The 22,935-nt window shown below is 46.1% G+C and overlaps 1 protein-coding gene across 1 annotated transcript; it reads right to left on the bottom strand.

Annotated features, from left to right (window-relative positions):
- Positions 1-1,064: 1,064 nt before the first annotated feature.
- LOC106818422 (golgin subfamily A member 3-like) lies at positions 1,065-22,450 on the bottom strand (the record flags this gene model as incomplete). The annotated part of the gene is given in 16 exon segments (XM_014823133.1): positions 1,065-1,203; positions 1,476-1,878; positions 3,156-3,316; positions 3,465-3,632; positions 5,254-5,430; positions 5,705-5,812; positions 9,484-9,702; positions 10,347-10,490; positions 16,691-16,846; positions 17,228-17,360; positions 18,157-18,260; positions 18,606-19,358; positions 19,626-19,804; positions 20,049-20,192; positions 20,407-20,551; positions 21,640-22,450. Coding segments are annotated over 16 exon segments (3,944 nt in total), but the record flags the coding sequence as incomplete, so codon positions are not given.
- Positions 22,451-22,935: the final 485 nt, after the last annotated feature.

The raw sequence follows: 22,935 nt of genomic DNA on the forward strand, positions 1-22,935 counted from the left end.
AGCAGAGTGACGTCAAGAGGGGCAGAGTGACGCTTGAGAACAGAGTGACACGTGGGGACAGAGTGACGTGTGTGGACAGAGTGACGTCAAGCGGAGCAGAGTGATGTGTGGGGACAGAGTGATGTGTGGGGACAGAGTGACGCGTGGCGACAGAGTGACGTGTGGGGACAGAGTGACGTCAGGCGGGGCATAGTGACGTCAGACAGGGCAGAGTGACGTCAGGCAGGGTAGAATGACGTGTGAGGACAGAGTGATGCGTGGGGACAGAGTGACGCGTGGGGACAGAGTGATGCGTAGGGACAGAGTGACGTGTGGGGACAGAGTGATGTGTGGGGACAGAGTGACGTGTGGGGACAGAGTGACGTCAGGCGGGGCATAGTGACGTCAGGCAGGGCAGAGTGACGTCAGGCGGGACAGAGTGATGCGTGGCGACAGAGTGACGGATGGTGACAGAGTGATGCATGGGGACAGAGTGACGTGTGGGGACAGAGTGATGCGTAGGGACAGAGTGACGCGTGGGGACAGAGTGACGTGTGGGGACAGAGTGACGTGTGGGGACAGAGTGACGCGTGGGGACAGTGACGCGTGGGGACAGAGTGACGTCAGGCAGGGCAGCGTGACGTGTGGGGGCAGAGTGACGTGTGGGGACAGAGTGACGTGTGGGGACAGAGTGACGTGTGGGGACAGAGTGACGTCAGGCAGGGCAGAGTGACGTCAGGCGGGCAGAGTGACGCGTAGGGACAGAGCGACGCATACGGGAAGGTTGACACACGCGGGCAGAAAGTACCAATGCAAAAATTCCCGCGTGCGTCACTGTTTTGTCACACGTTTTTGTCATTATTAACCCCTGATATATATATACCTAAGAGGTAAAAGAGGAGCCAAAGGAGGAACACATAGTTAGAATATGCCAAGTACACTGAACACTCATGTGAATTTCCCATTAGGGTTTAGTTAAGGTCAGTGTTAGGGTTAGATTAGGGGGTCAGAGAAGCTCAGGGTCTTGTGGAGTTAACCGATGGCTAGCCTTTTTACCCAAACGCCCTCAGTGTCTGTGAGCTTACCAGCAAGTCTGCCCTTCTCTTTCTCCAGCTCCAACTGTAGGCACCGGGCAAGCTCCTCAGTCTGATGCTCACTGGCGTCTGCTCTCGCCTGCTCCAGCGCCACTTGGAGGCCAGCAATGTGCTGCTGGTACTCTTCCACCTGCCATGGATTAGATATGGTCAACTAATTCACAAAAAACATGGCCAAGTAAGAGCAAGTTCACATTGAAAAGAAGTTCTGGACAAAGAGCAGCAAATTTACGATTCAAAAGAAATCAATGCCAAGGATGCGCCATTTCAGATTCGAAAGAAATTATGGCCAAGGATAAGCAATTTTGGATTCAAAAGAAATCACGACAAGGATGAGCAGTTCCAGATTCACAAGAAATCACGGCCAAAGAATCATGGCCCCGCGTGATGAACGCAACTCACCGACGATTTGAACAGGTTGCTGACTTCCTCTAGCTGCTCCTCCAAATCTTCCTTCTCTTCCCTGGTATTCTCAAGTTGCTGCAGAGCGAGCATCAGCTGCATGCTAGCGCCGCCCGCCTGCTCTGTCGCGCTCGCCCGCCTCCCGGCATCGTCGGCGCCCTGGTCTGCCTCTGGCAACACCCCGTCACCTTCACTCACGACAACATCTCTGCACGCGTCTGCGGCTGCGTCGTCAACATCCGCGGATTCAACGGCCAAGAGTTCGGCGTCGCGACCTGTAAGGTCCGCAGCACTGTCAGGGGGTACCGCTGTAGTCTCTGCTTGATTCAGGTGCCTCAGTTCATCCTCGGCTTTGCTTCTCACTGCACTGGCAGTCTGTAGCTGCTGTGTAAGAACATTCACCCTGCGTACACACACAAACGAGACACCATGAGACGAACAACAGTCATACGATTGAGGTTCATGCCACATGTACGCACACACGCACACGTGCGCACGCACACACGCACGCACGCGCGCACGCAGCCATTCACACGCACGCACGCACGCAGGCATTCACACGCACGCACGCACGCACACACACACACACAGGGTTCATATACCGATATATACGCCCATAGTTCACACACGCTCAGTGTTTCCCCTGCATTGACACGAGCGAGGCGGCCACTTCGCTCAAATCTCAGCTGCCACACAGAAATTTATCCAAAAACACCGCCTTGCTGACGAAAATCACTGTTCTTCCATCAATAAACTACACTTTATTGACAGCGTTCGAAATTAGTGCCGACCCGGAGCCCCTAGGCCACCAAGTTTTTGCTTCGGCCACCATCTCTACGAAACTGGACCGGCACTTTTTCCAACTCATATTACGCTGAAATACTACGGTTATCGCAACGGCAGTTTAGACAAAATTGTGAACGGGAGCGCATTCTAATGCTAAATGCTCCATTTCCTGAACGTAGACGGGGTATCCAAAACATCTAGAGCCGAGGGCATGAACTCCCTCAACGCATGATTCGCCACACGAACAAAACCTCGTGACAGTCTAAGAAATCGATTGCAGCGGCATGTACCGTAGCCCAGTGTTTTTATGCCCGCATAACAATAAGTTCATATGTCGCAGGGGTTATCGTGGGGAGTGAGGGCACGACCAGTGACACCTGACACGCATGTAATCAAAGCTGTTAACTGAATTTGTCACTTTTCTTTATGTAGAAAGTGGACTATTTTTATTCAGTTAGATATCTAGAAGCAATGTAAATTGCATATACTTCAAGATTCTAGGCACTTGTAACTTTGCGGATATGCGGCAGCATTGATCTATGCATGGGGGTACCAAGGACTGGGGAGGAGAAAAACGAAAGTAAAACCTTTCCCAGAAGCTTGTTTGTTCCGTTTGACAACTTGAAAAAGTGATTCAAGAGTCTCATATGTGTTCAGAATAGCTTAGAATGCACCAAATTGCAAAATTTTTAAACAATTTCCCGGGGGAGCATGCCCCCGGACCCCCCTAGCATGACGATCACCTTCGCTGCTTGCATTGCTTGCTTCTCGGATTGCGCAACCACCCAAATTTTTTTTACCGCCTCGCTGACCTTTTTGGCCAGGGGAAACACTGCACGCTAATATGTGTCTATCTATGTGGATATGCACTGGTAATCGAGAAAGCACCCTCACTTGGAGTTGTACTCGTCCTGCTTCCTTTCTAGTTCGTCTCTGACCTCCTCCAGCTCCTTCATCAGCCGCACGACCTTCGCTTTCTGTTTGGAGAGCTCCTTGTGAGACTGCTTCTGCTGCTTGTCTGCACCCAGTGTGTGCACAGCCGTCATCTCGCTCACCTGCAGTGCGAGAGACACAGTTACGTGCACTCACGGGGCAGGGCACTGTGACACCATGCATAGGAAGGTAGTAGAGGTAATTGACGCCGCGCTCAGGATCACACGAGTAAAACTTATGCACGATTATTAACGCTACTGCTCCACTAACCTGTTGCTCTAGTGCTGCCCTCTGGCCAAGCGCATCCTGTAGATGCATCTCGAGATCACTGAACCTCTTGTGCGTCGTCAGGAGAGCCTGCTGCAAGCCATCTTTCTCCTTGTCCAGCCCTTGGCACGTGCTCATCATTGACTGCTTCGCCTGCCTTAGCTTCATCAGCTATATACAACATAGTAAATTCACCAGCAATGGGCAAATAATAAACAAACAACGATAATGGTAATGATGACAATAATAATAACAATAAAAAAATAATATAATATTATATATAAGCAAGATTGAGCATGTAGCACGCAGCATATCAACATAACAAAAACGTGCCAAAACAATAGCTCTGTGGGACAATTCTTACAGGTAAGTGAAATTCCACGGGCTATGGAGATTAAGTGAGAGTTTATTTACAATACAAGAGCCGCAGAGCGTCTGGTCTCATCTGAGGTCTGTTGCTACGGTTATAAACGTAACATTTAAGTCGTGCGTAGTGACACCTTTGTTAGGCAGTTATGCAGATACGCAGTTGCGTACACATCATTTCAGCAACCTTCTGCATACCTCCCAAATCTCATTGGTTGATACAAATCGCGTGCCTGAAACTCCTGTTTTATGGTGCATTGTGACCCTAACCCTATTTAAAAAAAGGGTTATTTGTTGTTATGAAATTGTTGTAAAAATTATTTGTTGTTATGAAATTGTTGTAAACATTATTTGTTGTTATGAAATTGTTGTAAATAAATCATGTAAATATTTTCCTTAATTGGAAAGAAATAGTTAAATGGATAAAGATAGAAAAATACAGTAAACAGGTAAATAATAAAAAATCTGATGGGATTCGATCCAAGGACCTTTGAGCCGTAATCCTGTGCTGTAGCCGTTTGGCTATCGAGGCATATTGCGTTTCCAGATTATGGATGTGCCATGAATATTAGAACACTGTGATATCATTGAGGCAGTTCAGGAATCCATGTTTAACCCTCCTCTTGAGGGTCAAAAGATTATCAGACACTTACTCTTTGCACGTCAGTGGAAAGCACATTTCATGGTCCTTTCAATAAAGTGATAAAAATGGTAGGTCAGCACTGAAACAAAAACGTTTTTCACTCTGTCCATTAGGCCATGTCCTCAGAAAATGTCTGATATCTGACCTTTCCCCCACTGCCCTTTGACCTGTGACCTCCAATTTCGGACTGGTGATGGGTTTTCCTACCATGATGCTATACACCGAATATTAAGAGCATAGGTCGAGCCGTTTAGATTTGTGCCGCAATTCTGCATTTCCTCCCTATACCTTAAGTTAAGGTGGGAATGTTCCCCCTTCTTTTACACCTCTTGACCTTTGACCCCCAGCTTCAACATCCCAACTCGTTTTCGAATTACACCCCTACGTCCCGACTTTCGAACCCGTACGTCGAGCCGTTTAGATTTGTGCCCAACTGTTGACGGACGCACGCACGCACGATCATGCAATTCTACAAGCTGCATCTGACTACGTCAGATGAGCTAATCATAATAACTATAAGTTAGATTTTTTATTCACTAGATACCACATCATGTTATATAGTTTACCACATCAGAATTCACGCAGACACTCACATGCGCATGTACACACACGTAACACATTCAAGCACCCACTAATGTAAGGTTTAAAATTTCAACGACACTGGAAAAGACTTGTGGTGATGAACGAAGGCGTCACGTATGATATATAATATATATAAAGCGAAATGTAATGTTTAAAATCGTTTTTGACACTGGTAATGATGAACGAAGATGTCGCACACACCTCTTCTTCGTAGCCCAACCTCTGTGTTCTGAGATCGTCCATTGCTGATGCTGCCACCTGGTGTGCAGTAACATCCATGCGAGTCTGGACTTGCTCCTGGGCTGCAGCAAGTTCCATCTCTAGCCTATCTTTGTCACGCTGTACCTCCTCCAGCCGTGTGCTTTTCACATTAAGCTCCTGGAAGTTGCGACATGGCAAAGCATAAGCAAATGTGTTTCAATTCAGCTAAGCTGAAGGCACTGCCATTGTTCGTGAGCATTTTAAATTATATATATGCAGTAGTGATAAGACAAACAAATTAAAAATTGCAGGCTTTCTCGGCCTCACTGAGAACATAATCCAGTTAACTACTCAATTTAAGTCTTTGTGTTTTGCACTGTGAACCTAACGCTAATGTTAAACTACTTTTCGCGCAATAAATATCGGGGAAAATCTAATTTCGATGCCACACCTGTCTCATTAGTCTATAGCTGTGTTCCACCCTATTCATGTCGCCCTTCAATTTCTGCAAGGCAAGGTCAAACACTTTCTTCTCGTCTTGAGCAGATGACAGCTGAACCTAAAGATAGAAATATTTCATTTTATACCATCCAGGGTTTCTTATACATAAGAGGCACAGTGGTGCACCGCTGTTGTCAAATTTAACATCACCGTTGTGAAAATGTTCCTGTACTTACCTGCCATTTTATTTTCAGGGTGCCTCAAATGCTGTCTAAGACATTCAAAATTTTAAAATTTTGCTGGGGGAGACCCCCCAGAACCCCCCCAGCGAGAGGGGGAGTTCCCCCTCCATTTCTCCCCCCCCCGCGTCTGCCTGCAGCGTCCGCATGCGTGCCTACGACACTCCTTTGAATCCATCATGAGCGTTTTTCCCCAAACTGGCCATTACTTCCTTTGTCTAATTTTCCCTCAGAAGCACCCCTGCCATGTAAATTAGGGTTTGGCAAAATTTCACAGGTGTTTTCCAAAAGCTTCCCAGGACTTAAAAAGTATTTTCCACGATCGTCAGAATTTAGACAAAAAATCTCTGTGACTTGATATCATTCAATCAATAATCAAGGAATGAACTATAATTAGGGAACCTCGCATGAGGCATATTTACTTGACTGAGACAAGATGGACGTGTGCTAATTTTAAGGACTAACTGGGACTAAACATAACAATGACTTTTTCCCTGGACTTTCCACACCAGGAAAATGGCAATGTATAATTCCGGGGCCGAATGCAAGAACACTTTGTACGCACAATATCGTGCGTACGAACGTTCATATGCACAAACAGGCATTTAGGTGGTATTCACAAAGAATTCTATTTCGTCAGAATCCTTCTATTTCGTGTGTACGGTATGCACACTAGCGACCATGCGCATGCACAATAACTGAGCTTTGAAACTGCATTTTATGCAGAGATACCAAATTAAACGCTAATAATAGTGTATTGCCAGTTTGCTATGAAAGGCAAATGATATAATTAGGGCATAAAGTTGCACATTTTCCTGTTTCAAAATGATCGAGAAACAATATAATAAGTAATTACCCACTGTTTTAATACAACATGTATTTCAGTAAAAGCATATAAGTAAATGTATAATGAAATAAAGTTGTATTTAAAGTTTCTATCTACCTATATTTACGTAACTTTATAGTGAACTTTTTAAACGTTGTAGACATCTGCTCATGGTTGTTATAAGCTGAAATATTGTCCCTTACTTTTGGCAACTTCCTGTTTTGGCTCACACCAATTCATAACTAGAAAGGGCAGTTGTCGCCAACTACATGTATCCCCCGTGATCTAGTATGAATGAAATATCTCTGTAAGGACGTAGAAGGTAGGTAAAGTTAAATAAGTCACAAAGACAAAAGGTTTGTTATGCAACTCATCTGCCTGAGATGTGCAAGTATGTTAAAATTGGTTGCTTTAGGGGTTTTGGTACGCGACACACCTTCTCCCCAAGATGTGTAAGTATACGAAGTTTGCTCGCGCTAGGTCAATTAGGGGCCGAGTTATAGAGCGGAAGGGAAATATGATCAAGGTCAAGGTCAAATAAAAGCCGCAGTGACGTGGTTTTGGTACGCGACACACCTTCTCCCCAAGATGTGTAAGTATACGAAGTTTGGTAGCACTAGGTCAATTAGGGGTTGAGTTATAGAGCAGAAGGGAAAGTGTCTGCGGCGGAGCAGAGCGGCAGCGGCGGCTGGACAGACCTGAAACCATAGTATCCCCGCCGACTTCGTCGCGGGGGATACAATTACATGTAGCATGCTAATCACGATGTTTAAGCAAAATATAAAATTCTGGGAATATATTTTTTGTGTATCCAGCAACTCCTATCTTGGTTCTGTTCCTGCTTATGCCTTGTCATAAATGTCGATGGTGTCAGCGTTACAGCCCCCTTCTTTGTGTCACTGTTTCTCCCACAAGATATTGCTGGATTTGGTATTGGGGCTGCTGCAGACACGTCTCCATCAGCATCATACACGCGCACGCGTTCACACACACCCACACTGCATGGTCATTTACTGTATATATATCATACATCTTGAATGATAAAGTTATTGTTCGGGGCATATATATCACAGTGCGAGTTAGCCTCGTGTTTAGCCTCGTGGATGCTGGCAGAGGAAAACAATGCTACTGACGGTAGGTTAGTTGATTTAATGGAAAAAGCAAAGGCAAAGTTGAGTAATGTAAACATAAGGAACCAGCCAAATCAGGCGAAACTAGGGTTGAGTTTTCAGAGCTATATTACGTTATAATAAAGTTCTCGCTTGTACTATGTGCGTTTTTGAGTACTGCTTTCGGGTTTTGAAAAGCCAACATTGATTACCAATCCGAGAATTAGATGACATTCTCCTTGATGCCAACATTCTGCCTGATGTGCTAGATGGTGTACAGAATATTGGGAGACAGGAAGCTATGCAAATGAGAAAGCACATCACTGAGAGTTGTTTTACGTAAACCACGTTTGGTCATAACATAGGGAAGCTTTTATTAAGCTCCACCCTGTACAAAATGTACATAGGTTTTCCAAACGTTCAAAACAATATGACACGGTTAAACCTGTGTAGTGCGACGGGGCTGTACTGCTGTTCGCATGACTAGTAATAGTTATAAGTAATACGACGCGCTTTGCAGTTACAGCGACTTATGTGTGTCAACTTGAGAAAATTATTATTATTTACTGTATAATTCAGCATGCCATATTACCTGAATCTTCATTTTTATTATTTTAAAGCAGTATAATGATCTTTTCTGAACTAGCAGTGATACTTTATTGTTTACATCCAAACGTGAAATGTATGGATGTCAATATATGTGCGAATTACTCCGCAACGTAGCGCACGTGAACAGTGAGCGTGCCGCGCAACCCATGCATGTTTAATTACAGACCCTGACAAACACAATGTAAAGCCAGGCTTAGGTCGGCCTTGCGACGCGACGCGATTGCCTTGCGACTGATTATCTGCAACTGGTTGCAAGTCGCAGCGACGATTGCATCGCAGAGAAAGTTCGACCTAAGCACCCCTGCGACTGTCAGCGACGGGTCTGTGAGGAGACTGCTCAGTGACTGGAAAATTGTTAGTCGCAGCGAGTCGCGCATGTTCTACTTTTGCGACGCGACGCGACTAGTTCCACCGGTCGCAAGCATTGTTTTTCATGGTTACTACTCGACATAAGCTGACTTGCGATCGCTGTGATGAACAATGCATGTGAATAAAACAATCAGTGCATACAGTCATGTACACAACATGCACACAGCAACAAGTCATGTAAACGCATTTAGTTGCGCGATCTATAAGCGATCGTAGCTTCGACCTAAACGCCTTCTGCGACTGCCTGCGACTGGTCACTGGCAGTCGCTGTCAGTCGCGTCGCCGTTGACCGAAGCACTCAGTCGCAGTGAGTTTCAGTGCGTCGCGTCGCATTCAATCGCAACTCGACCTAACGCCGGCTTTAGGTTCACTGCCACTGGCCAAAAGTAAGCCTCGTCCACTTTTTATAGATTTTTGATATGCCAATGCTGCTTTAGTCTGGATTCAGTAACATGTACGTACGTACACCCCACACACGTCTCTTGAATGCCAACTAAAGTTGTGCATACGCACATGATCGTACGCATTTCTTCTTGAATCCGGCCCCAGGACTCTCCCAGAGGTTTTACAGGACCAGTAGAAACCCTCACATGCACACTATTGTTTCAACATGATCTACATTCCACTCACACGTTACCTCGACAGCAGCCTTGCTCTCCTTCAGCCTGTGTATGTCTGCATCACGCGCATCCATGTCCTTCTGCAGGGCTGCCAGTTTAGACTGCAGCTCCATGTACTGCTGCGTGACCTCGTCATGCTCCAGGTCTTTGGTGGCAATCGCTTCCTGTGACAGCGCCAGTCTAGACAGCAGTTCCTTCTGCTGGTCCTCGAACGTGGCCAGTGCGGCTTCCCGCACCTGAGGCAAAGATTTTGTAAGATTTCCATGCGATGGAAGAGATCAAGATGACAAAAGTGTAGTAAATAGTGATATATTGATAGCAATTGTGAACTGCCAGCTATGTAAATGATCACGGTTAGCAAACCGTATGCAGGGTCTGGGAAATGATACTCAAAGTCTTTATCAGCCATCTTAATCCAGTTATCACGTGGATACTGATATCACACACAAGCTGCTGCTCTGCGTCAACAGATCGTGTCAAACACTGTTAGATTTACCACAATAGTCATGACATAATGAGCATAAAATGTCACAACTTTTGCACATGAAGTGTTGCCCAACAGCTACATTTTAGACAATGGTCACAAGTATTCGTGACGTTTTTGACAATGGGCCGCAGGTTTCTGATCGAGGTCAGAAGGATTGCATGGTCAGAGAACGTGAAATCTCCTTCTTCTCAACCAAACAAATGGGCCGACGTGCGATGGACCCACTGATTCTTTTGTGCACAGCAGTCGGAACTTAAAGTTAAATGCCCAGTTGTAGGCAAAACAGGTCGGATAATGGGTATACGGCGTGTGAGTAAATTCTGCCGGATCTGGGCACAAGATGCAGTTGGGCCAGTAGGTCCGACGGGTTTTGTATTCCTTGTTGGAGCATACCTTCAGCTCGTTGGTTGCGAGTTCCAGCTGATGTTCAAGCTCAGTGGACTTGATTGTCAGCGTGAACATCTTGCTCCGCTCCTCTTCGGTGGCATGCAGCTTCGTCCTGATGCTCTCCTGCGTCATGTTCTTCTCGCGCTCCACCTGTCAATGACGCACGCCGGAACTAAACATCATGTACACAGTCACACACAAAGCATGCACATACTGATATATACACATGACAATGTGCGTGTGTGCTGCATGCACACACTGATATAAACACCTGATAATATTAACACTGATATAATCACACAACATTGTGCACACTGATATTGTAACGTCTATTTTACATATGTTGTACATATGTCGGCCGTTGAAGTTTCTTCTTGAGACGAAGTCTATACGTAACGCGAAGTTGCAGAGGTGGGCGGCCAAGATATCGGAATTTGATGTTGACATCCGTTATAAGGAAGGCCGGTTTAATGTACAAGCGGATGCGTTATCGAGGCTTATTACAGATGTTCCAGTCGACCAGACTGATAGCAAAGGCTACATCACTGCTGAGGTACCACGAGAACAGGCGATGCTCGTCGCACCTGTAAGCTTGCAGGAGGAGGATGGTGCGGCTGTGGTGCGTGAGGGTGACAATGATAATCTTGAAACAGATCTCGACTGTTCATACACAGCAGATTCTTTCATTGCAGCAGCAGGACCCTTATGCAAGAACATGGTTGCACCTTCGAGGCAGAGCATCCGTCACTCCGTCACGCAGGGAGATGGCTGATTTCATACTAGAAGATGGATTCTTTTCATCTCGGAGCAGCCACTCATGACAGCGTTCCATGTCGACAGCTCTTGTGGTGCCTAAATCTCTTGTTCCACAGGTTTTGTTGTTTGTCATGACCATGTGTATGCTGGGCACCTAGGCTTTCAAAAACGTACTTGAGGGTGCGAGCGATATTATTGGCAGCACATGTTCACCGACATTCAGACACACGTTCGAGCGTGTGTCCAGATCGCAATGCTCGGAAGCTGAGACGGGTACATGGACCCATGAGAAATGCGCCATTGCCGAGTTATGTCAACCAGACGGTTGCTATTGACACGGTGGGGCCTTTACCGGTGTCAGACAGAGGGAACAGGTACATAGTTACGTTCTTGGATCTGTACTCATCATACCCTGAAGCGTACGCAGTCGCCGACAAGTCAGCCGCAACGATTGCGCAGCTCATTGTTGACAGGTTCATTCCTACACACGGTTGTCCATCGGCGTTCATGACTGATAATGGGTCGGAGTTTTGTAATTCTCTTACAGCTGCCATTTCGGAGGAATTCAAAATCCATCACATCCGTACGTCGCCCTACCATCCGGCGAGTAATGGACAGTGTGAGAGGTTTCACCGCACTTTAATAATATGGTTTCATGTTTATGTTGGCAGATCTGGAAGGGTTGGGATGAAAAGCTGGGTCCATTCGTTCGCGTACAAGAAGTAGTGTACATGGAACAATGCAACTCACGCCGTTCTTTGTTGTCTAGCGGAGAGATCCCGGTCATGCCGTTGATACATTCCTTCGGCCACGTAAGGTATCGTACACTGATGATCCCAGTGTCGTTGGCGCTCGACGGGCTTCATCGAGCGTATACGCAGATTCAAGAGAACACGAGGCGTACACGGGAGAAGAATAAGGTTATTTATGACAAAAGAGCTAAACAGCAGGAGTTCGTGCCTGGGACTCTGTTTATTGGTATAATCCTACGACGAAGCCATCCCAGTCGAGGAAGCTTGCGTCGTATTTTCGACCATATTACGTAGTAGTTCAGCAGTTGTCGTAGTTAATTCCTTATTAAGGCATGTACGGTCAGGCGTACACATGCGGTACATGTCGATAACCTCGCGCCAGCTTTCTCACAGGATGCATGGACAAGTACGTGCCACGAGAGAAAGTACTGACGACGGACAGACGGGGTACAGCCGCGAACGGAGTGCTAAATTTGTGAGCACCGCAGCAGGCACCGCAGACGACAGTGATGAGTGGAGGAGGACGTCATTCACTCTCGCCTCGCCTGAAGTAGTTGTGCTACACGTCAGGAATTATATACCATTGTGTTTTCTATTTCCAAGGCAGTTGTTGTATTTCTCCTGCAAGAGAGCATGGGAGACTTGTCAGTGGAGCAGATCCATGCAAGTCCAGGCGCGGTATTTGTGTCCGCGAGGCAGAAATGCGGCGGCTAACTGAAAGTCACTGGCTAATTTCGTTTAATATATAATATATACACAGATTGATCACTACATGGCGGTATTGGTAAAGAATTACTCTTGTTGCCAACTGACACCGGCACAAAACCGGGCTATCGCAAAATCAAAATGGGTCTGACTCGCAATTGGCAATGGATCTGAATATTATTATTAATAATCATGTGGCCTGGTTTCGTAGTAAATTGTATTCATTAACAACACGGTTGCAAGATATACATTCTCTGTATCAACATCATCGTTCAAAGCGGGCTATTTTTTCGGGGATTGGTAGATTATCTAAAATGATATTTGGGACGGCTACTGAGGCGGATGTGAAGCAGTTGCAACAGGAAATAATTGCCTTGCAGGGATCGGGAGACAGCATGAGACATTTGATAATCAGTCAGTCACGGTTTTAAATTTCACAAGGATTCACACTGAATTAAACACTAAAGTAATGCAGCACTTAACGAGTGACACGCGACAGGTAACAGTAATGGTTAATAAAATTGGCAGAGATTTTTCTCAATTTCAAATACAAACACTTACATATTTGAAATCACTTTCAAGGTTACAGATTACAATAAGCAGTTTGGCGTTGTCTTTTGCGCATGTACAAGACACATTTGATCAGTTGGCGAATAATATTAATTCATTATTAGCAGGAAGATTACCGACAGCACTGATTTCTCCAAGCCAGCTACAGATGTTACTTCAGGAAATAAAAGGGAATCTTCCAGCATCACTCATGTTGCCACGCAGCGGGAAGGGGGACCTATTGTACTACTATTCAATAATTAAGACAGTCGCACTGCCAATTGCGGATGGTATCCAAGTGGTAGCAGTATTGCCATTGCGGCATAGGGAGCAGACATTTACCATGTATGAAATATATCGGCCTCCTGTGTATTTTCCAAATTACACTACAATGTATGCATATTTTGATTTTTCACAGCAGTTCCTGGGCATTTCCTTAGATCACTCGCATTATGTCGAACCTGATACTCGCAGTGTACGCACATGTATTCAGGAGAAACGTGATATCTGTCATCTAAATACAGTCAGACGATCAACAAATATTGTCAATTCTTGTGTAATCGCCTTATTTAAGAATGATTCTAATGACATTGCAGTTCTGCAAAAGCCGCATCCTGTTTTACTCACGACCGCAGCCAGCAGTAATTTTCAATCTGACCAAGGAATTGTGTATTGTAGTAAACACCAATATTCATTGAGAGTCACTGCTGTCATGTCAACATGCTATCACGGAAAAGGTATCACGTTACAATTTTTAATGTTGAGGTACGAGGGGTCATTTCGTTAAGTCCTGGATGTAAGGCAGATACAAAGGCCGTTTTCCATTCCTGTGTTATTATGTGCAAGAGAGCCAAAATCATTGTGAAAAATTACGTTAATCAGTGGGAGGACTCAACAGCTGATTGCGTTGGTTATTTGGAAAGAATTGTTTGTAGACACGGACATTAAAAAGGAAATGTATACGAAATTAATATGCATCTTCGATTGTCCCAGAGAAATTGTTATAAGATACAGATTTTAGATGTCGCCTTTCGGGGAACTTACTGAAGCTGCTCAAAAATAATGTAACCATTAAATCATTTGGGCAATAGGATTTTAAAGGGATTGGAAGTTCGCAAGCAGTTGTACATCATTCACAGTTTATGCATTGATCATATTAATAGGGATAGTGCATGTTGTTGCAGTTGTTTACTGTCGTTTTAGGAAAGTAGTTGCGGTCATCGCCAATTGTCAGATCAGATATCGTTCAAGGAACAGTGTATAGAAGCGTTGGAGTCGCATAATCCGCGCCTCGGCTGGGAATCCACGGACTTCTGGGAGTCATCGCCTTACATTTCCTTTGTGGAGTGTGACAGCACCTCGGGAGAGTGAGAGCAGGTTTAGTATAACGTATCCGCGGACAGGAGATGGTAGGACACACGTTTAGTATGGCACACAAGTTACGGTGTGAATGCAGGGTGCAGCGTGTCAGTGTAGGTGGAATTAGAACATTTACAGAATGCTGCCAGTGGATGTTTGATAAGTCGTTTGAATGGCATGCATGTGTTATGGTTGAGTGAGTGAGAGTATTGGTACCAGATTGTAAATAGTGTAATATATGAAGTGCAGTCTGCTATTATTGTCTATTATGCAGGATTGAATGCATTATTTATGATTAATCATACGTGAGTTAATATTGCTGGTAGCATTGAGCGTTCTTAGTATCGGGGGACCATGGTGCGGACGGTGATTTAGAGTTAGCTATAAGTGTAGGAAAATGATTGTGGGGTAAGGAGTGAAAGGATTAAAATGTTACGAGAATGGGGAGTAAGGCGGTTAAGAATTAAAATGTTTATGATTAGGTAGGATGGTTGTGTTAGTAAATGGGCTGGTGGCTTGATATAGATTTTGAATTGTGGGTATTACATAGGATTGCGATTTTTAGATAATGTGTGCGCACGCATATATTAAGGGCATGGTCCATGGTGATATCGGGTTAGGAGGAGCTATGCTGTCGGTGTGGTTTCGAAATTGTTGCAGATACAGCGAGACATGATGGGAGCAGGAGCGCATCTGACGAATCTTCCGCTGCCACAGTTGGAATATTTCAGCAGCGACACTCAGAGCGACAGTCCGGTACACCATTATTTGGCAAGAGGAGGAAGGAAACTATTTCATCACATCAGTGACTTCAATACCTTCAGCGAGAATTGCAACGGCAAATCAGCAGAATTAGACGATCTTCAAATTTTGTGAGAACAATTATGTTGTTACACAAAACACTAATGTGTTAGCAAATTATCCGGTTGTTGGTGGGAATATTCTGGCAAACATTAGGTCATTATTGAAGAAATTCCGAAATGCACAGCCACATTATGACATTGCGACCGACTGATCATTAATTGCATCGGACATCGAGGAAGAAGCAGCGCAGAGGATCAAGAACAGGGCGAGGACAGATATTAACAGTCGTATACATCGTCGTGAACATCAAGATTATTATATTGTATTGTATATATTTCTTTGAGTTGTTGTTTTGTATTTCAGGTATACCGTATGTATTATGTATTATGGTACATTTTGGGTTTTGGGGGTTCTATTTCAGGTTCTGCAGTGTTGGTTTTTAAGGAGTTGTATTATTGCACGGATGGTTTACTTGGCAATTCGTGTCAAGTATGGTATTATATCATTGTGGTCAGTGAGAATTTTGTTGGCGGCAGTGTCAAGCCATAGCGTTGGGATACCATGGTGCTGGTTGGTACCGTAGGTAATAGGTTGTGTAAAATTGTGTACAGTTATTATGTGGGAGGGGGGATGTGTTCATGAAGGAGTTATTGTAGACGGTATGATGGACAAGGAACGGAATTTATTATTGTTGGGCTCTATTTCGTCAGGAACGGGTGTATGTGAGTGTGTGTGTGTGTGTTAGATATGGGGGCTTGGGAATTAGTTAAACAGGACATTTAGATCAGCGGGACGCTGAATTCGATGATGGGATCATCGTTTTGATGAAGCGGAGGTAAATGTAACGTCTATTTTACATATGTTGTACAGATGTCACATTGGATTAGTAATCGTAGATAGGGTGGGTTGTACAGAGAGAAGGGTTGGGCGTTTGGCATAGAGATGAGAAATAGTAAGGTGGGGTTCTACACGGATGTTAGGTTACAGATGTTCACCATATGGTCTTCCCGCGCAATATTCGAATCAGGGAGAGAGTGGTGTGTGATTGGTGAGAGTAAAGAGTAGAACTGGGCTGTGATTGGACGAGAGAGTCATACATAAAGGGTGGAAGGTCGGTTGAACGGGAGAACTGTGGGACTGGAACGAGACAAGACGTGACTTGACGAGCGACAGAATTGTTTGTAAACAATATATTCTTTTAGTGAACACAAATGCTATACGTCTTCTTGATTATTATACTTTGAACTGTAACATCCAAATTACGCTCTACAATATACGAGACTGTGTGTGTTTGCTGCACGCACACACTGGTATACACAATCGCGCACGGGGCACGAATCTCCACACGCATTCGATCATTTACGTGCGTGCACATTCACGTCGAAGTGTGCTTCCAGCCAAGTAACCACTAGAGGGAGCACGCACCTGCTCGAAAGCTGCCTCACGTTCCATGATGTCAGCCTGTATTGTCTCCAGGTTGCGTGCGAGAGACTCCTTGTCCTGCATTGCCCGCTGCTGGCTCTCCAGCAGCTGCTGTCTGACCTGAGCATTCTCCGAGCGCAGCTTCTCTACCAGGCTCCCCTGCGCACGCACAAACAATGAAAAAACTGAGGGTGTGCCCGTTCACAGATCATGTCCGAGGTGATCGGGGACACCATTGTCGGAGATATCGCGAATAGTTTTGGGTATCATAAGTCTAAAATCTTAAAACTTTGGCATTTATTCCATAGAGACTTCACTTCAGTTTAAAAGTTGCGACATTTTAGACTGGTGACATCATAACTACTATGATGCTTTTGACAACAGCCCCCAGAATCGTAAAACCTCTCAACGAGCGATCGACTGACAAATCAAGGTTAACAAATTATTCATCGTAAAAGTCGCACAGGACCAGGGGTTGATAAGTTGCCATGGTCACCCGCACGACCCACATGTTCATAGATACGTGGTTGCCATGGTTACCTGAACGACGGCACTGGTCTGCAGCTGCGCGAGCTCCTTCTGAATCTTGCTGCGCACCTCCTGGGCAAACTTCAGCTGCTCCTGATACCAGTCCTTTGCACTCAGCGTTGCAGCCATCTCATTCTTCAACGAACTAATACAGCCGGAGAGAATTTCATCAGACATGAATTACATACGAAGCACTCGTCTGAACATTTACTTGCACCACGACAAAACAGCAAAGATGTTATTATGATCAGGGTTCTCCCTACGTTGTGCAAACGGGGCGCGCGCGCCCCGTTTGGGAAAACTCCCCCCTGTTTCAATCGGCGCGCCCCGTTTGGGAAAACTCCCCCCTGTTTCAATCGTTGCACCCCGTTTAAATTACCTCCGCCCCGATTAAATTCCACCACAATAAAAGTTTGCCAGCGCGGGAATCGATCGTCAAGAACTCCCATTCGACCAGGACACCCGGCGCGTGTATTTTTACCATGCCACGCATGGACTGCACACAATACACAAGTACAAACAGTTAACCTGTCCCACACCCAACACTAACTGTACACCGACTTGGCTATCTTATATATACAAGAACCCCAAATACCGTCTATGGTGTGGTGGCGATTTTACGCATTAATTAGTGGTACGGTAAAAAAACACGCCCCCCGGACCGCCCTAGTTTCCCCCCTCTCCTCCCCTCCCCCTTCCCCTCCCCTCCCCCCTGTTTGAATTTCATCCTGGGGAGAACCCTGATGATGCACGAGGAATCCAGTGGCTCGCAAGAGATTTCTAATTGCCCGATTAATCAACACTGGCACACATCGTGTTAGCGATTAGCTGTCAGAGATGCTCTGTGAAAATTGCCAGTGTTTTCAACATGTTCAGCATGTTGAATATTGAGATCGTGCTATGCTTGATGATTGACGTGTGAAATGCAGCACAGGATTTACCGGCTGCTGTTATCCGCCTGCATTTTCTCCTGCACAGTAGTTTGCAGTTCCACATGCAGCTCCACTATTTTATCCTTCAGGTCTTTCACAACTCCTTCTTTGGCCTGTAATAAAAAAAGGCCTTAATATCCACTAGCAGTGTAGTAACATCCATACTAAAATACATAGAAATCTCCAAATACGTAAAGAGATATAACAAAATTCGCATGTTTTACATGCAAGATCAAGGTTCTGCCAAATTCACACTATGCTTTCATACTAATTTGCTAATTAACACTATTTATACATTCCAGTCCTGGTGCTCATCATCAGAGACAAAATTATTCTTAACATTTACTTTAACTTTCACATGCTACGACGATTCGTGTTTCTGGTAACGGGCCGCTGGTAAAAGATGTTTTGGAATATTCCAGGATTCCCGGAATTCCCTGTACGCGGCGCGTGCCCACCTGTAGCTCCGTCTTCAGTTCGTCGATGCGTGCCTGCAGTCCCTCGTTCGTCTCGCGCATACCCGACAGTGCCACCTGCGCAAGTCCCATCTCGGCGGCCTTCTCCTCCAGCGCCCCCTGCAGGGCAACGAGCGAGCGCTCGAGCTGCTCACGGTGACCTCGCAGGCTCGCGAGGTCGGCGACGGATGCGTCGCGCTCGCCGGCGGCGACATGCGACGCGTCGGCCTGGCTGCGCAGTCGCGAGCGCGAACGCGCCAGCTCCGCCTTCAGCTCAGACTTCTCGCGCAGCGACGCGCGCCCGTCTGCCATGACGGCCTCGAGCCGACCCTCGAGGTGCGATTTCTCGCGCAGCAGCTCGTAGTAGTCGCTGCCGCCACCAGATGTCGCTGCTCCCGCCGACGCGGGCGTGAAGTAGACGCTGGAGGTGGTCGTGTCGCAATCACGCGCGGGGGTGGACGTCGCAAAGTGGAACGGCGCGGCGCAGCTGGACGAGTCATCCCTAGTCGGCGGCGAGCCACTGCGTGTCGGCCGTTCCGTCGGCGGCGAGCCACTGCGTGTCGGCCGTTCCGTCGGCGGCACGTATCCCCCATGCGGGATGTCCGCCGTGAGGTCCTGCAAGCTGGAGAGCTCCTCCTCGGTCAAGGCGCCCTCTAGCGTCGCGTCGTCGTCATTGTCGCATGCGTCGGAGGCATGCTTCACCTGACTCACCAATAGACTGGTCGACATACTAGCATCTCCACTTGTGTCCATCGCCTGCCACCGACAACAACAACAACATCTGCATTAAACCTGATTTTGGCCAAGCACCTTGCAGTAATGATAATAGAAACAATAATACTAACAATAATAATTATATAGGATATTACGTGTCACGTTGCAAGTAAAGCCACTGAGGAAAAGCATGAAAAAGGTCCTGCTAGTCCACAAAATGTAATTTGTACATGATGTGCTCTGCTCTGTTTTATCTGTAGGATTATATAACTCCTAACAACTGATATTTTCGATAATATTCTGTGATACCTGTGAGGAAACACTGACTGTTGATGTGTTGTCAATCTCCTTATCAAGTTCTTTAGCTCGCTCCAGCCACTTCCGCTTCTGATCCTTCTTGTTGCCTTTCTTGGCCTTCCTCTTCTTGGATTCCCCTGAAGGACTGCCCCCCTCGGCCGACTCCATCAGTTCAAATAGCTCTGTCCCTACTAAACACAGACACAGGGTATTTAGAACACCTCTGCACTTCTACCTATACTACACATGTTCATTATAATTTATATAGCTCCAAACCAAACCGAAATCCAATCCTAATATAAGTAGTTTTGCAACATTTCCGTTTATACAAATGCCGTTGCTGTGCAAAAACGTGCACATCCCTTCGACTGTGGTATTTTCTCAATGTATATGAAATCCTTTTAGGATCGTGAGTTTATGTACATGTAAGCGTACCAGGCAAACTTGCATCATCTCCTCCTTCAAACGTCCTGGATCCATGACCTTGGTCAGATGCCATCTTAAGCCGATATTTTCTCTGTGATTCTGCAATCACTGCAGCTACAACATCAGGGGGCGCTGGCTTCACAGTGGCACCGCCTAGACAAGAGAACAGTTCTTTATCAGCTTTTGTATATTACTGTTATTGTTAGATTATATAGCTATATTATATGATGAGACTTTTTGCACATACAATAAATTCTAAAATTTAACGACCAGCCTTAACAACCACATTTGTACCAGCTACCAATTTTCACGTTGCACATGACTGTAATGTCATAACCGCTGCCAATAAACCTAGATATCTTCCTACCTATCACAGACTCCTGCAGTGCAAGTGCTTCTGTCGTTTCAGTTAATGCTGTCAGTGAGTCCTGCACACCAGACTGTCTGCTGACAATGGGTGTGACGTGAACATCACTCTCAATGTTGGATGACATCCTTGTGATAGTGTAGGCCTATGAATTAGCAATACCGATTCCGATATCAATGGACCACCAATGTAATGAAGTCTAGACAATGTATCAGTCACCTAATTGGTGAGTGGTGAGAAAGATCTACTGGGATTAATACGAGAACAAGAGCCGCAGAGCGTCTGGGCTCATCTGAGGTCTGTTGCTACGATTATAAACGTAAAATTTCAGTCGTGCGTAGTACCACATTTGTTAGGCGCCAGATTATGCAGGGGGGGAACAAACCGGCCAAAGGTTTGCGATACACATCTTGTTAGGACACGGCCACTATCGCTGGATGGAGGGTTAGGGGGAGGGGTGGGGGGAGAGGGTGGTGGGGGAGATCGGGGAAGGGGCGGGGGCGAGGGGTGGGGGAGGGGGAAGGGGGGGTAGGGGGAGGGGGCTCTAATAGCAAAAGCAGTTTACTCCCTTGTTATACAGTCAACAAATCCATGTTTAACCCTCCTCTTGAGGGTCAAAAGGTTATCAGACACTTACTCTTCGCCACGTCAGTTGGAAAGCACATTTCATGTTCCTTTCAATAAAGCCATAAAAATAGTAGGTCACCACTGAAACAAAAAAAGGTTTTTCAATCGCTTCGTCACACAGCGCACATGTCCTCAGAAAATGTCTAAAATCTGCCCTGTGCCCATTGACCTTTGGGTGTGACCTCCAATTTCGGCACAGTGATGGCTTTTCCTACCATGATGCTATACACCGACTATCACAAGCCTAGGTCGAGCCGTTTAGATTTGTGCCGCAATTCTAAAAAAATAAGGGGGAACATTCACTCCTTAACTTAAGGTATAGGGAGGAAAACACCTCTTGACCTTTGACCTTTGACCCCCAGCTTCGACATCCCAACTCGTTTTCGGATTACCCCCCCACGTCCCGAATATCGTGACCGTACGTCGAGCCGTTTAGATTTGTGCCCAACTGTTGACGGGCGCACGGACGGACGGACGGACGCACGGACGGACGGACGCACAGACAGACTGACTATGTCAGATGAGCTAAAAATTAAGGGGAAAGGAGTCAACAAGATTGAATAGTCATGACGACGACTTCTAGTTCTACCGGTGATACCAACAGACCTGCAGCCACTGTGGAGTTCCTTGCTTGGCTTCTGTCTCACTAATTATCGTCTTCGTGTGGATCCTGCACGTCTTCCCTGTTACCGTGGTTACACTCACGGCGGTCACCTTCACGGGTGAATAACTGCTACTAGGGGAATTGTTTACCAGCACAGGTGTATCACACACCGTGGACAACACTGGTGGCTCAAGTGATAGTTTGACTGGTGAATAATCAACAGTGGGTCGCCTGCATATGAACCCTGTCTTGCATGCCTGTCTGGTCAGTTCCAGGTCCTTGTACCTGTACACAGACAGCAGTGATGATACTGGTACCGCAGTGGGCTCCTTGACAGGCTCATGCGACGAGATGCCGAGGCCACGGAAAGTCTGGCTGAGCTCAGCAACCGACTTCGAGTCGCGAACGGCCTGCCTCGCTTCGGGCGAAACACGCCCGTTGACCTGAAGCCACTGCTGCTGCCCCCTGGTGGCACCCGTGGACACCGCCGTGCCGCCGTACGACTGACTGCAGACCGTTGCGCAGCTGCCGCTCGTATCTGTGCTTGCTGTGCGCAAGCTGTCAGTGGCAACGGACGCCACGCGCAACGACGGAAACACGTCTCCCGCCGCTAGTCGCCACGGCGCCGCCTGGTGGACGCCTACCTCTTGGAAAGGGTCACGTGATGGAGCTGCCTCACGGCAGTCGTCGGGAATGTACTCGAGTTCACGGATGACACGATGAAGGTCGCTGTCACTGGCAGTGCGTTTCCTCCCAAGAGGGAACGGACGCGCAAGTCTGCAGTTCCTACGTGCTCTCCGGGTTTTATCCACTGCAGAAATCAGACAGGAACCACAATTGAATTACAGACATAGCATCCATACAGAAATTACTGACTGTGCCGACTTTGATTTGCATGATTATAAATAATATTTGACAACATTATGTCTACATGACCTGATCTACAATGAAGATGTACGTAAATGCGAGGGGATAAACATAATGAAACGGCTTAATGAAATCGGACACCTAGTAGAAACATCGTCCGGGATGTATGGTACTAGAAGCATAGTTCACAAAGGATAGCCGTACAAAGGTGCACTGTCTGTGCTGCACCCAATCTATCAATCATTTATTCATGCTTACCTGCAATGTGATACCTAAATTCATCTCACACAAAGCTAAGCTATGTTACATTCATGAATAATTAAAAGAAATTCAGTGCAATATCCATCTAGGCATTAATGATATTAGTCTACGCAAACGCAAATTCATATAAGCAATAAAGAATGTACATAAGATTATATATAATATATATA

This window comes from Priapulus caudatus, unplaced genomic scaffold (genome assembly GCF_000485595.1).
Source record: "Priapulus caudatus unplaced genomic scaffold, Priapulus_caudatus-5.0.1 Scaffold2232, whole genome shotgun sequence".
In the NCBI taxonomy this organism is placed as follows: Eukaryota; Metazoa; Priapulida; class Priapulimorpha; order Priapulimorphida; family Priapulidae; genus Priapulus; species Priapulus caudatus.